This window comes from Centruroides sculpturatus, unplaced genomic scaffold (assembly GCF_000671375.1).
Source record: "Centruroides sculpturatus isolate CEXI.00-Female unplaced genomic scaffold, Cexi_2.0 scaffold1970, whole genome shotgun sequence".
NCBI classification, from domain to species: domain Eukaryota; kingdom Metazoa; phylum Arthropoda; class Arachnida; order Scorpiones; family Buthidae; genus Centruroides; species Centruroides sculpturatus.
The window spans coordinates 3063-19249 of record NW_019386197.1 but is presented as its reverse complement, the minus strand read 5'-3'; the positions used below and the strand labels follow the sequence as shown (position 1 = coordinate 19249).

Sequence of the window (16187 nt, the reverse complement as noted above, 5' to 3'; positions counted from 1 at the left end):
GATACAGTCTATATTAAACTTATAATAGTATTAAATAAAAAGCTGGCAAGGGCTCTTACTCGACTTTCTCGGAACTCGAACAGGAGGCTAAGACCATAAGGAAGTCTGATAATTGTCAATTATGATGGGATATAAAATTTAAATAAACAAAAACATAAAAGAAGTAATTTTGTTCAATTATAATTATAAAATATTTTCAAGTAAAAAATATTTAAACACTTATGACACCAGCTGAAAGTTAAAATTGTGGTTGGTTGCATTTGTTGTAAGTTATTTTTTAAATAACATCTCATATTATTATTATAAAATAGGCAAAAAAAAAGACTTAAATTTGAGGGTAGAGATGAAATTTTTTAAATATTGTACATGCCAATAACGAGTACAGTTTTTCAATTTCACCTCTTTTCTATGGTTTCCAATTTAATTATATTAAATCTATTTAAGAAGATTAAGAGTAATTACTCTCAACTTTTTATAATCACCAAAAAGTTAGGTATTTAATTCTAAAATTATACTAAAAATTTATAAATTTGATAAAATTCTTAGTTATCTCTTGTAGTTTCTTAACTCTTCGTCCGAGTTGAAACGCTAAGATCGATAAAGTAGTATTAAAAAAACTTTAAAACCATTACTGTTTGTTATTTTCTTTATTTTTCTCATATGCATTTTGTTCTTCCGATCCTCATCAGTAAATTCATACGACAAAGTTTGGCCTATAAACAAATAAATATCTCAAAAAACCGAAAATTACAAAAAGCAACAATATTTTTATATTTGTTTTTAAATTTACAACTGCTGTTCTACAACATAGTGTACTGTATTTCCATGACAATCCATCTACAATCGTATACACCATTCTGGTGACATATCCGTATTTGAATTTAGTAAATTTATATTTTAGTTTTTTAATTTTTTCATCATAGCGAAATGTTCTTTTTCCTTTTTTAATATTTTTCTCAAATGATATATAATAGAATATCTTAATGATCACTCGTAAAATAGAGGTGATTTAACTATTTTAAGAATATTACACTCCTCACCTCTTCAACATATAAAGCTATTCTGGTACAATTTCAATGAAAATTATGGTCAATAACACAAAAAAATATTTATCCCAAAGAATTTCATTTAAAAAATAGTTTTTTAAAATGTATTTTCATCTCGGACCTAGAGTTGGGGCTAAGGAAATATCGATTTCTTAAAACTATTTTATTAATATATACTCATTGAAAAAGTTAGAACTGAATTGATTTATTATATCAGAAGTTTTATAAAAGATCAAAATCCGTTAATATTGAGAGTGGAAGAGATTCTGAGAAAAATTTTCGAAAAAATTACATTTATATTTTGTTAAACTAAAAATTTGCACGAGATTTGGTTCCGATCCTCTTAATATCTCCCGAACCAATTGTCCGTTTTTCCTGAAAATTTCTAGAAACATTTCCCTCTAATACATGAACTTCTATGCAAACTTTCAGAACATTTCGGCAAGAAGCACAGGAGTTATACAACTTCAAATATGTATGAAAAAATCGTGCCCATCACATAGACACACACTAACATCCGTATATATACAGAAAAAACCCACTAACTTTTTTGTGTTTCAAGATTCTTTGAGTACAAAAGTGTAAAAATCTTGGGTTCCTCTTTTATCCTTCCTATCAAGGGACAGCTGTAATCTGATAATCTAAACAGCAACGTATCACAACGTGATAATCAAACTTAAATGACTATCAAGTTAGTTTATGGCAAAATATGTTTACATACAGTTAAATTAGTACATACAGGTAGATGTTATTTACAATTAATTTTTTAATCTATTTTATTATTTTCGGAGTATTTAAAAATTAATATTGAATGACACACTATTTTTACGAGTTATAAAATCAATCTATTATATTTCATATATAATGGCTAAAAAGTCTAGAAATGTATTTTATTATTTTGTTTGCCATCGTTACTGTACTACGTTCATTGAAATTTTGCTTAGTATATTGAACAATGCAAGTTTACGAGGGACAACATATTGAATATATTATTTATTGTAATGTAATATCAATTCAAAAATTTATGAATATCTTATATATATGAAATATAATCATTTTTCAAATAATACGAGTACAGTAAAACCTGTCTATAGCGACCACCCACGGTTCCTTCAAAAAGTGGTCTTTTAGACAGGTGGTCGTCCAATACAGGTAGTACTGTAATACCGTATTTCCGTACGTATTTTGCGCACTTTTTAGCCATTTCTACTAAGCAAAACTCGAGGTGAACAAAAGTAAGCGAATTTTTTCAACGATAGGGCTATATTGTATTGTATTTTATTCTTACAGGAGTCCCGACATACAGGAGTCGTCATATTATAAGACAGATTTAACACCAATACTTTAAAGATTAATACAATACTCGCATTTTCTCCATTATAATGCACACTTTCTCTTTTCCGACTTAATTAATTCGACTCGGTTCTTTTCGTTCGCTCCTCAGTTACGTGTATTACGTCACCAATATATAAGCGCGTCGTATCTCTCCATCACTTTGCTTTTCGTTAGTTTAATCTTATTTTAACTTTAAAAATATTGTATTTTTTAATATTTAATATTTTCTTAATTAATTAAGTACAATAAGAAAAATTATTAATTAATAATGAAACGATTTTATTATTTTTTCTCATTATACGATTTCATTACAATCGCGGAATCGAAAAAGGAAGTAAAACTGATTTTTGCATTAATGCGTTTATTGTTTTTTGAATATTTTGCCTGCGAAAATTACTTGGATATTATTTTTCTAAAAATATCGTGGAAATAAGGTAGGTTGATACAGAAACTATTTATCGCACGTGTACTGTATATGAGCTTCAAAATAAATAAATAAAAATAGATTTTATCAAACGATGAGATCAGCCGATTAATTGTATCGTGTACAATATTTTACACCCCCAAGGAAAATACTGTAGGTCTAGGGTAAAATAAATTTTGTTTTCCCACAGTTAAACTTCGCCGCTAATTGCTGTTGTGATAACTTTAATACGATCTTCTAACGACAGCACTTTGCATTTCGGACATTTTCCAACAAACTGAAATGAATTTCCTTTGTTGCTAGACTAATTTATTAATATCTGCAACTAATTTCAAGGGTGGGAGAAGTGCACGGGATGGGTTCGAACGAGAGTTTAAACTAATTCATCATATTAGGAGGTGGAAACGTTGTTGAGATGGGATCTTACTATAGTTTAGACCAGATACATTCGCGAAAGTGGTCGCTTATTACAGGTGTTGTATGTTGTTTCGGACCAAAAATCGATGCCCGCGGTCGCGTTACACAGGTGGTCGTTTAATACAGGTAACTTATACGAAGACTCTATGAATAAACTATTCCGTGCCAGAAATTTTTGCCCGTTTTGACATGTGCCCGTCGAATGCAGGTGGTCGCCTTTCACTGTATATGAATTATTTGATTTCGAAATATTAATATTTCATCATACATGATATTATCATAAATTATATATATAATATATGATTCAATATGATTTAATAAAAATTAAAAATTTTCCACCGAACAAGTAATTTCAATTATTACAACAATTAAACTGACAGAAATTACTCTCTAGGTCTTATTTTCAATCGAAAACCTTCCATCGGTCTAAGAACCAACAAAAAATTATAGGTAATCTTGTCTGGAGGATCTATTGATGTAATCCGATAATTCATAATCACTCGGCTTATTACTGCCTTCAATTCTATCAGAGCATACTTCTGGCCTAAAAAGTTAAATTTTATTATTCGAAAAATATTTATATCGAAATAAATTTAAATTCTAGAGTGACGTAGACTAATTTTTACCAATGCAATTGCGTGAGCCAGCCGAGAATGGACAAAATGCAAATGGGTGTCTTCCAATGCAATTTTCTGCAAGAAATCTATCTGGATCAAATATTTCTGGATTTGGAAAATTTTTCGAGTCACGATGCAATGCATAAATAAATAGATTAAGAGTAGTTCCTCGCGGAATAGTATAACCATCTACAAAATAAATAAATAAATAAATAAATAATTTAATAAGAAGTTTTTATTTTCATAATTTAACTTACTGATTTTGATATCTTCAGTACAAGAACGTGTGATTGTTGGTACTGAAGGTGAAAGCCGCTGTGATTCCTAAGATATGTTTGATATGTTTTAATACATTTGTACTTTTGTAACATTTCCTTCTATTTATTCAAAAAATTCCCGCCAATTTGTTAAGAAATAAATTCAATATAGCATTTATGTTATTTCAATTAAAAAAAACAACGAATATACTTCCTTCCTTTAGAGACCTTAATTATTTTCAAGATATGTTATTTTAAAAATTGCAATTATTTTTATTTTTAAAATATTGTAAATTTATTAACCTTTAAAACACACTCCAAGTACTTCATATCTTTAATATCCTGCGTAGTAATTGGTCTATCTTTATCACCACCAAATATTTGTAACAACTCTTCATATACTTTTTGTTGGATATTTGGATAAAGTCCTAAATAATAAAGAACCCAACATATACCTACTGAAGTCGTGTCATGACCCTGTCAAAAAAAATTTTGTTTAGTAATTTTAAATGCTATTAAATATTGGTAATTAAATAAATAATTCATATATAAATTACAAAAATTAATTTAAATTTGGAAATATGTACAATTTTTTAAAATTAATTTATTAATGTATTTTAATTTATGAAATACATTTACATATTCGTGAGGATATGTTTCAAAACTTAGAATTTTTAAAATTTAGCTCCTAATGTATGTTTTATATTTAGTAAGAAATTCGGATAAAAGATGAATTTTATTTTATTTTCGAACGGCAATAAGTATCATGACATTTCTGTTGATATTTGATATTTTTCTATATATTTGATATTTTAACTATTGATATTTTTCAAATAACATCGGTGTCAATCTGTGTGATTTTATAACTGATTTAGTGTTTTATAAATTCAGTACACAGAATTTAAAAATCTTTGAACCACTTGCCGAAATTTTTAAAATAAATAGTCATTAACGAAGTACTTTAGTGATGAATTTATTAAAATATAAATTAGACCTACCTCAAACAAGAAAGTGTCCAATTCTTCGCATATATCTTTGTCAGTAAAATTGCAGTTTTCAAATTGATATTTAATTAAAGTATTGAGAAGAGGTTCCTTTCTTTTGTCTTCACAAATTTCTGAACAATTCTTCTCACGTGTCTTCTCTTTTTTTAGCTCTTCCTTTCTTTGTTTTAATATCTTTATATATCATAATCAATTGTTTCATTTATTTTGGCAAAAAAATTAAATTTTTTATTATTATATAAACAAACAATAAAATTTATTCTATTAAATTTTAGAAAGAATACTTATTTTAATTTATTTCATAAAAGTAGTCAAATCCGAAATAGGCATACGAGTATGAGAAATAAATTATAAGCGTGAAGTAGCGTAGCGGTTTTTATCTTCTCAACATAATAATGTTAAACTTAATATATAAATTTATAATACATCTGCAGATGACAATTAATTGATGTAACCTAATGCCAAACAGAAACTTTTTAGAAACTTAAAAGGTGCCAAATTAATGCTCTTTGTTACTCATATTTTACTTTCCAAGACTATTGATACTTTCCAATGTTATTGTTTATCTGGTTTGATTGTTTTGACTCTATAGAAGTCTACATTCTGAAGAAATTTTGGCATACTCATTCCTGTACAACCTTTTCATACAATGTTAATAAATTGTAAATATTATATGTTTATTTAATACAGTAATACAACAAAATAAACATGATACAATATATGATTTTCTTTCATTTATCTATGTAACACTTCTTTTGTCTTTTTGTTTTGTTTACCTGGAACTTTGTTTCGTAACAGTTCATTTGCAGGTTTTTCCTTGCCATTAATAAGTGCACATATATTCTGTTGCAAACGCGATTACACATTATTCGCAAACTTCTACATGCTTCAGAACACATACATATAGTAGTAAACATGTCCTAACATTTTGTTTACTCTGTTTAATAATAATATTAAATTTTGATGTGAAAGCATCTCACTGGTAGTACCTAAAATTTCCTGCCAACCCAGAGGGGCCTAACATTATGGTATTTTAATAGCGCTTCATTTCCAGGAGAATATCTCGAGAATCACCCAAAGGTTCTTAGTACTGTACTCCAAATGCTCTTTGCATCGTGCATGAGGTATTCTGATAGCTGCCCAACCAGCAATACAGCTCTTTGTATTTTGGCCATCCAAGGATTAATCCTTAAACATTTCCATAGATACCTGTTTTCTTGTTGCTGATAACGAGCTTAAGTTAACTATCAGACACGGCTTTATCCGTTCCATCTGATCCTTGTATGTCATGAAGTTATCAAGGGCTGTCTCACAGTTGCATGCATGCGATGGCGAAATGCCTGCAACAAGTGATTCATCGTGATGTCATGATGGTTTTCGTGACTGTCCGAAATTCACTTGCATCAGGGTTTTACACCTACCGGTAACTTCTTATTTTACTCGATTTTGAAATAACACAGTCGAAGAAATACTCTGACACGATTTTAAAGTTTAATAAAATAAATAAATTAAAAATAAAATAAAAATTATCGCCAATATGAGCAAAGGAAACAAAAGGAAGGAAGATAGTTGATGAAAAGTAATTTATTAGTTCACGAAAGATTTTCAAGTATTGCATCATTCTATCAGTTCCTTTTTGAAGTATCATTAGTTCATAAATTTTTTGTAAGAGTGAAGTGCATGGGTTTAGCTAATAAAGAATAAAAAGATAGATATGATTCGTTTACAAGTTTGTCTTATGTCTAATTTACAATATTAAAAGTAAAGGGCATTTTACAATATTAAAATTAAAGGGTAAATTGCATCTGCAGATGAAAATCGCTGCCAAGAGCTTTCCAGAAAAACTAGCAAAAATAATAAGAGAGGGTGGCTATGTTCCTGAACAGATTTTCAACGATGACGAAACAGATCTATACTGGAATAAAATTTTCGAAACTTTTTTACACGGTTTTTTGAATGAAATACAATTATTTATTTCATTTTACACGGTTTTTTAATAATACATATCTCCCATTTTACTATAGAAATCGTATCTTTTTTGCACGGATTTTTCGATGAACGTATCTTCTGTGTAAAAAAAGAATTGGGTGTAATTGTTACTACCTCTAAGGCTAACAATACAGAACAAGTTCTCTATGCAGTCCTGAGTAAGTCGTCTCATTAGGAGAAATTTAAAATCATATTTTTTTCTCTCTAATCCTCTTCACAATAAGTGCACTTACGTTCTCTAGCAGTTGAAAACTTGCAAGTTCCAAAAAACGATAAAAACGATGTCAATTCATTCACAGTTTGCAGGGTGATGAATCATCTATGAAATCCAAATCGAAAAGAAGCACACAAAACGTCATATTCCTCGTAAGCCACAAAAGAATAGCATACGTCTGTTTCGTGTATATATTTATAGTATTTGGTTATACTTTAAGGTGTGTAAGAAAGCTGTACTAAAAATGTCATCAAACGAAAAGTATTCACGTATTTTGGTTTGTAAAGATATTTTGACTAATAAGAATCTCTTAAAACATGTAATTAATTGTGACAAGCTTGGGTGTTTCAGTATGACTTAGAAACTGAAAAATAATCCATGTATTCGAAGGCATCGTCTAATGCATGGAAGATTAAAATATATTTCTTTTCTATAGTAAAAATTAATTTGATGATACGTCATCATCTTCGTAAAAAGCTTGAAATACTTTAATGGAACAGTTTTAAGTTAACGCTACATTGCAATCTTTCAGAAAAGATTTATTTTTTTAACTACTCTGATTCAGCTGTTTAGACTAAACTGAAAATCTTTATCAAGGCCCAAATAAAATGTTATTTGGGAGAAAATTCTTCAATTATTCTATTACTTTTATATGCAGTATTATTTGAGAATTGAAGAACAAATTACAAAAATATGTTAAAACTATAAAGTCAAAGAATAATTATGTATATATTTAATTGCTATATTTGGAAAACAATTTAGTAGTAATAGCATAAATTATATTAAAGCTTTTACTTTTGAAGTAAAATCATGAAGAATTGATATAACTTCCTTTATTTTTTTTCCATCTGATGTATGGGAGAAGATAAAATCACTGTAAAGCCATGGTTTCATACACCTAACCATAAATATATCGCAAAATCTNAATATTACTGTCATATATTCGTCTTCTTTAAAAAGTAACATTACTTATTGTTATAGTATATGTATATCTTAAATAAATTAATAATTCAGGAAAAGTAACTTCAAATTTATATTAATTATATTTTGTAAACACTATAAAAATATATTAATACTGCAAATCTTAGTCAAGTGGAAAGAGAATTTGAGTAATAGAAAGATTGACATAAAATTTATATTCATAGTTGACAGACCAAAGTATTTTTTCAATTTGTTTTTTTTATTATATTGTTTGAGAAATAGATTAATAATGAGCAACTATTTATTGTGACATTGTCACAATGCCAGGCTGCAATTTTTAATCGTATTTTAAATTTATTTAATTTAAACTATATGCTTTCAACCTCAAATTAGGCCTGTACACCTGTATATCATACTTTTTCTGTTAGGAATGGAGTCATGCTGGTGCTCTATCTAACTCCTTTCAGGGGAAAATTTTTGAATTAAAATAACGTGAGTTTCGGTTTGCATCGAAAGTTCCTATATAGTAAATCTGAGCCTACTGCTCCTAATTTTTCAATATTTTTCTATTTCAACTATCTAACTCCGTCCTCAAGAAAGCCGGACAGACAGACAAACGGCAGTAGGAATTTATAGGTCTACAATTTTTCAATAAAAAAATTAATTAAAAATCCTTAAAATTAACAGAAAAATGAAGCTTTTTATTTTTCTGTTATTTTTTGTGGTTTTATGGACGATCTGAGAGGTTAAAAATTTATGAAGTCGTTATATAGACGCTATTTCTAAAATGAGTTTATACTTCAATATGTACAGTACAGTACTGTACATGTGTATACTTAATAACTGAAGAGGTAGTATAGGCCGAAATACATATTGTGAACAATGCTAAATATGAAATTTTTAAAAGAAAGTAAATGTGGCTCATTGATAAAGGTGACTCCTGTTCATTGTTTCGATTTAGTTTCGGTTAGAAAGTGGCTGTAGAATATGTTAATCATACTGAACATCATAAAGTCATTTGTTATAAATTAAATTTATGCATTCAATTGCGTTGTACGATAGAATTTGATTATGCCTAGGTTAATCTGTAAAACTAAAAATTTCAGTAAAATTATTGCGTTCTTTACAATACGTAACATCAAACTTAAATTTTTATTAATATGTTAAGTTTTTTTCAGTTTATAGAAACTTGTAAATTATAATAATAAAAAAACTTTTTGTATAATTATAATTTATAAAATGTACAATAAACAATACTTACTCTTGCAAAGCATTGAGATAATAACCTTTATTTTTATTTTGCGATTTCATTTCAATACCCATTGCAGTTTCTATAATGAAAGTTTTATTTAGTTTGAATTAAGTTTTAAGTTTCTTAAAATAAACAATACTGTTTTAGATTCAGATTTTTAAATGAATAATTTATCACAAATACATCAGAAAATAAAAGATCAGAAGATAAAAGGCTAATTAAAAATATAGAATTACTTATAAGTAGAGTGATGACCATCTTTCCATTTAACTTAATTCAGAGACAAAAAAGAAAACCATCTCGAATCTCGAACATTTTGTAGTATTCGAGTATTCGCGCATCCTATTAAGACCAATGGTTTAGTAATTAAAACCACTAAACACTGGTAATCCTTTAGTAAGCAATGTCAAAATGGCTACTTTCCAGCAGCTTATCGAAATAGTAACACGAAATCCGTTTACACATGACTGTTAATAGCAAAAAAAAAAAGGAAATACGATTATAACTATGTTTTGTTCAGGATTGAGGTTTTCTTCCAAATTTAAAGCTCTTTCTGTCCTATTGGTACTAGAGGAAGTTTTTAGCAAGCCAGTTTTGGGTTCGATTAGACCCACAATGGGATTGTCTCAATAAGTAAGTAACATTTATTTGGTAGGAACAGTTTTAATGAAAAGGTAGCTAGTAATGGATGTAAATCTAGTGAGAAGTGAGCTTGACACTTCCAGTGAGGTGTACACTAGAAATTTCGTTTATTTGTATTATTTTATTTGATAATGATTAAAAATTAGTGTAATGGATAAATTATGGTAAAAACCGCAGATTCTATATCTATAGAGGTTATTTATTGAGAGATTTTTGAAAAATTATATTTTTTTAAGCATGTTATCAAGACAATTTAGCAGATACTTTATTTACTTATAGACTTTTTAGGACTTTTAAATTTCATTATAAAATTAACTCGATAATCCATTTATTATCAAATAATTTATAAATTACATATTTCATGACTGATCAACATAAAGGTAATTCGCGAGTTTCAGACGTAATGAGTTTCTAAAAGTTTGTATGAGGTCAATTTTTAGGCCGAAAAACGTGTAAAAATGGAATTTGGCGTACGAAAATCAAATTACAATACCGGGATGCACTTTTTAATCATATTTTAAGTTTATTTAATTTAAAATATATGTTCTTTACCTCAAATTACTACTGTAGTGTCTTGTTCCTGTACAGTACATCATACATTAAGGTACATTAAGGTTTTGAATTAAAATAACGAGACTTTCATTTTACATCGGAAGTTCATATATAGTAACTCGGGGCATGCTGTACCAAATCATTCCATTTTTGTCACGGATTGCATCTATCTAATTCCGTTTTCGAGATTAAGGAAAGACGGACAGACGGACGGACGACAGTTGGAATTTATAATTCTACAATTTTACAATTCTTTAAATTTATAAATTTAGCAGGAACTGTACGTATGTTTGGTATATAACTAAGCTTTTATTAAATATATTATGAACTGTTTTGATAAATATTGGCATTTAATTACTTACATTAAATACAGATTATAAACGAAATATCATATTAGATTCATAAATTCTTACCGCTAATGATATCTAAAGTGCAGAGATTGACGAGATGTGTAACGTCAATCCATTCTTTATCGAGATATTCTTTTAGATTTGTAACGAAGATCTTCGAATTTTTATCAAATATCGGAATAAACTGATCTAATATTCGATAATGGAAAGTTGGAGTTATCATTTTTCTTCTGGTTTTCCATTTATTTCCAGTACTAAATTAGAGTGAAAATTTAAGAAATTATACAATTACTTTAATAAATAAAACACTGAAATTTATAACAGATAAAATTTATTAAAGAAAATACTGAGCAATTCACTGTAACAGTAAATTCTTAAAATTTCAGTTTCTCTCTTGACAGATTGAAATACTATTTGAAAAAAAAAATGTATAATGGTTCTTTTTATCAAAACTTTGAAAGAAGAAAAATTTCGTTATTTCCAAAATAAAATCTTTATTTTTATCAATTAAATAATTTTAAGTGTTTCGTGTGAAAATATATCATATTTGATTTGGTATAAAATATAAATTCATATATTTGAAATTTTCATTTTAAAATATATTTGTTTATCAGATTTTAATAAAAAATTGAATTATGACTATTTACAAAAATTTTTTTAATTTTTCGAGTCTANCCAGGAACGCGTATTCAAGAAGGTTGAAAAACACTGCAATACGCAAATCATTGTACTGTATTAGATATAATTTTTCTATAAAACCTAATGATTTGTTATTATATCAATCTTAATATAAGCATAAAAAAGTTATTATTAATCGGATATACCTTATATTAGCTCCTTAAGTTTCCTAAGGGACAGATTTTAAAGAGATTATTATACATTTTTATATATTAAAATTATTCAAATAACAGAGACTTATTAATGTAATTAGTACAATGACAGTAATATTGACTAAGTCAATTCTCATAAAGATTAGTCAAGAAGCAACAATAAGAAAGTCATCAATAAAATAAATTTGTTGATATACATATTTTCATTGTTCATTACATCTTAACATTACAGTATTAGCACTTGTTACATTTAACATTTAATTGAAATTTCTGTTTTAAAAATTTTTGAATTTTTTATTCTTTTCCTTTGGTACATAATGTTATACCAATTAGGTATAATACAGGCTATTTAAAATAGATTCTAATATTTTTAATTTTGTGTCTTGCAATTCCTACTTTAATAATTTAAAAACATTTCTATATAAGGCCATGTAATTCTTAACGATTAATATAGTACATCGTTAGATAAATAGATTGATTTAGTAATGCTATACTAAGTTATCCTCACGTCTTTGTGTCATATGTTTGTGTGTTTCAAGAATTCACGTTACATATATTAATATATTACATATTAAAAACGTAGTTCAAATGTGCCTAAATGCTTTTTCGTTTAAATTAGTGTTTTGCAATACAGGGATAAGTTATCGTAAATAAAACAAAATAAAATTTTTATTAATGACATTCAACATTCAATGAGCATTATAATTAAATATCTATACATTACAAATATCTATACAATTTTTCAAATAAAGTATAATAGAAAATATAATATTTTTTATTATAAAAAGTAACATGAAAAGTCTCGCTAAATTAATTCAAATGTATACTAGTAGATATACAGAATTATTAAAATTCTAATTCAAATTGATGATTACTTACCGACATGAAAACTGATTTCTTTTCTTCTTCCCAAAAGTATAGATAGATTACCTAGTAGAACATTATTCGTTTTCGGACCTGGAAGTTTTGATAATACTTTTCTAAGTTTGTAGTTCTCGAAAATCTTTTTAATTAATAAAACGATGACCAATATAATTGCAGTGCAAAACCACATCAACATTTTGATTGTCAATACAAGCGGAAACGTTGAATCTGAAATGGTAAGAAATTGAAGCTCCAATATATAAAGTTTATCATCAAGCAATAATATATAACAAGATAAATTAGCATATCATTGAAACACTTTGTGAAATGATTAAAATTGTTTTAATTTATTGTAAAGTGCTTTTATTAATTTCCAGAAACGATCAAGACAAATTTTAATTATAATAAAACTAAAATAGTTATTAATATTTTTTTTAAATCATAGCCTTGCATTACTATAAAATATAATTAATTCTTTCGATGTTGAAAACAAATTTTGAAAATGTTCTTTCAAAATTTTATTATTTTATTTTATTTATGTTTAGAATGATTTGTTTCCACATTGTAAAATTTCCCTTTAGTTTTAGAAACAGAAAATAATTTTCAGATGTGTGATCTGAAGAATAAAGTGAATTGAGAAAATTTAATAAATGTTTTTGTGGTTGACTACACCTATAACACTATACTTATGGAACTCAAAATCATGTATAAACAGTGTTTGCGACACCCGTGCCATAAAGCGGGAGCATTAAAAATTGTTATAGCACGGCTTTATGGTACGGGTGTCGCAAACACTGTTTATATATGAGTTTGAATTCCATAAGTGTAGTGTTATAGGTGTAGTCTAACCATAAAATACCGTATGACAATTCGTTTATAATTAGCGATTATGGTATTTACGGAAATTGAAACACTCACTCCGCTCGTGTGCCAAACTTTCATTCATGCCATAATCATTCATCGCCTATATTATAAAATAATTGTATAATATACTATTAAAATATTGAATAATTGACCTACAACAGTTGATATTATTTCTTAATAGTTAGCAAATTATTATAAATTTCAGCTAACTACTCTAATTTTTTTGCATTGCAATTAAACTTTCGAACATTTAATTTTATTTAAACGCTATAAACTTGCTTTTGAACAAGATTCAATGTTTATACATTTATCCACATAAGCACCTATTCATTTCGATGTTATTAATTTAAATATTTGCTNTATAGCCTATATTACCTTTTATTATGTATGAAAACTTAATTATAACATTTTATTTTTTAAATATTTTAAACAACTTTCATAAATTTTTCTTACCTAGTTAATAAGCCTGTTCCAAGCCAACAGTGCAGAAGGCTATAAGAATATCCTTTGTCTATCAATGAATGACTGGAAAAAACTGGCTAAAGAAACATTTTCTATTTTTATTATACACTATTACGCAATATTATATAAAATATGTACAGTACAATACACTTAAAACATTTTAAGATTAAAATACAGTCGACCCCCCTATAACGCCGTAGATACGTTCCACTTTATAAGAATTTCACGTTGTAGGAATCCTTAAATATATGAGCCAATCACAGCCCGGTACGTGTTCAGTTTACGGACTACGGCTGTTTGGAAGGTTTTCTTCCATAAAATTAATCGATTCTAGACTAGTTTGACTCAACGTTTCCAAAACACGTATAATTTTTTGGGAATAATCCGTATAAACTATGCTATAAACAAAAAATTGTAAGATTACTTACCGAGTGTGCAGCGTTCGACGACGCCAGTGCTTAAGCTTGTTTTCGTCGCGGAGCAGCCCACCAAACGGCGGGCGCGTTTTCTGATAAGTTATTTTTCTGCGAAAAATTCGTTGAACTTTGGAGACATCATTAATAGAAATAATTTTTATTGCCGTTGAATAAGAAATGTTTTTTCACAAGAAATGTGTAAAATTACAGTACTGTATTAGACTTACAGTACCTAATTTATATACTGTACTGTACAGACGATAGTAAACTCAACTTACCTGCCTAAACTCTCAGTAGTGTGTAAGTAGTTCCGCTGCTCGTCCACTATTGGTCCAGATTCGACCAATCCTGTCGCGACACGAGTCGGCGATGACGTTTTACCGCATTTTATGAGTCTGTTTTAGCGTCTTTATACGAATACGGTCGCAATTTTTTCGCCGCGATATACGCATTATATGAACCCGCGTTATAGGGGGGTCGACTGTAATGTATTGAACGTAAAGGAAAGTTTAAAATATTTTAAAATAACATTTTAATTATTACTTATCATTGAAACACTTTGTGAAATGATTAAAATTGTTTTAATTTATTGTAAAGTGNTAGATACGATTTTAAAAAATAATTTTATAACTATTATATATATGTTATAAAAGTATTTATCTCCCCACCACTAGACTTGTATTAAGCGGTTTTCGAGGGTGCCGAGTTTAAATATTTTGTCTGTTTTTTGCGAAATTTCACTGGTTGGCAGATTACTGTTTGATGTTCTCTTGTGAATGGCACAGTTTCTTAGAGTTAACATTAGAAAAAAATATATCTGAAAAGTTTAAGTTATCGTATTTTCAATTGGCGTCTACTTGACCAATGAAATTGTGACATTTCATTCGTACCGTCCGAGTATTGCGATAAACGTGACAAAGGTAGGCTGAAATAACCAAACTCTTTTATATGGTTTTCGTTTTAATGTTTGTTATATTATAGTATTTGATTTATATAACAAGAAAGGTTATTTTACGTAAAGGTTTATTACACCGAGTGACCAATCTAACACATTTTAAAAATTCTTTATTTCTCTACTGTACACAGTTTAAAGAATTTTTAAAATGTGTTAGATTGGTCACTCGGTGTAATAAACCCTTATATAGGATAACCTGTGTAGTTATATAAATTAAATACTATAATGTAATATAATAGAAGGGATAGAAGTACGAAATAATCTAATAATCTTAATCTTTGCTGTTTTTATTTTTTTCGAGCAATGCCGGGCTCATCTACTAGTTATAAATTTTAAAACAATATTTTGTTTAAATTTATTATTTCATATATTTTTTGTTTTAATGTCTAATGTGATTATTTTTTATCGTTTTTTATTAGATTTATATTAAATTAGCAGATGAGCCCGGCGTTGCTCGGGCAAAAAGTAATGATAGCAAAGATTAAGATTATTAGATTATTAGCCGATGTAACCCGTTTTCACCGGATGCAAGAATTAGGTCTCCTTATTCCGAGGCTAATTCAAAATTTTTAGATGGGTCTAAAAATATGTTCTATTTTCCGCAAAAATGCAAATACCGCATCTAAAATAGTACAGTAGAAGCCAAGTTCTTCAGGGTAATCCTTAACCCTCTCCTTCTTCCTCGCACGAGAGAATTTCGAAAAATCCCTTCTTAGTGTGCTTCGTACAGTGTACCTTAACTGTGTACCAAATTTCAACTTTGAACTCCTAACTGT

At 27.9% G+C, this 16187-nt stretch overlaps 1 protein-coding gene across 3 annotated transcripts; it reads right to left on the bottom strand.

Annotated features, from left to right (window-relative positions):
• Positions 1-3556: 3556 nt before the first annotated feature.
• On the bottom strand, positions 3557-14134 carry LOC111614036 (cytochrome P450 4C1-like). 3 transcript variants are annotated; one of them, XM_023355414.1, is made up of 10 exons: positions 14032-14102; positions 11368-11430; positions 11084-11274; positions 9486-9555; positions 8099-8225; positions 5095-5274; positions 4400-4573; positions 4097-4163; positions 3849-4028; positions 3557-3766 (listed from the first exon to the last, which is right to left on the bottom strand). In XM_023355414.1, the coding sequence occupies exons 3-10, from the start codon at positions 11241-11243 to the stop codon at positions 3606-3608; spliced, it is 1119 nt and encodes a 372-aa protein (XP_023211182.1). In that variant the 5' UTR covers positions 11244-11274; positions 11368-11430; positions 14032-14102; the 3' UTR covers positions 3557-3605. The 3 variants fall into 3 exon arrangements, with proteins under 3 accessions (XP_023211182.1, XP_023211181.1, XP_023211183.1); XM_023355413.1 differs by lacking the exon at positions 11368-11430 and having other exon boundaries at positions 14032-14134; XM_023355415.1 differs by lacking the exons at positions 4097-4163; positions 11368-11430 and having other exon boundaries at positions 3615-3766; positions 14032-14134.
• Between the last annotated feature and the right edge of the window lie 2053 nt (positions 14135-16187).

Bases quoted from the DNA above. Each gene is read 5' to 3' on its own strand.
- LOC111614036 (XM_023355413.1), bottom strand. From the start codon at position 11,243: ATGATAACTCCAACTTTCCATTATCGAATATTAGATCAGTTTATTCCG. The intron at 9,556-11,083 runs GTAAGAATTTAT...CTTTCATTATAG, and splicing joins CACTTTAGATATCATTAGCG to AAACTGCAATGGGTATTGAA. The intron at 5,275-8,098 runs GTAAAAGCTTTA...TGATATATAAAG, and splicing joins TTCATGATTTTACTTCAAAA to ATATTAAAACAAAGAAAGGA.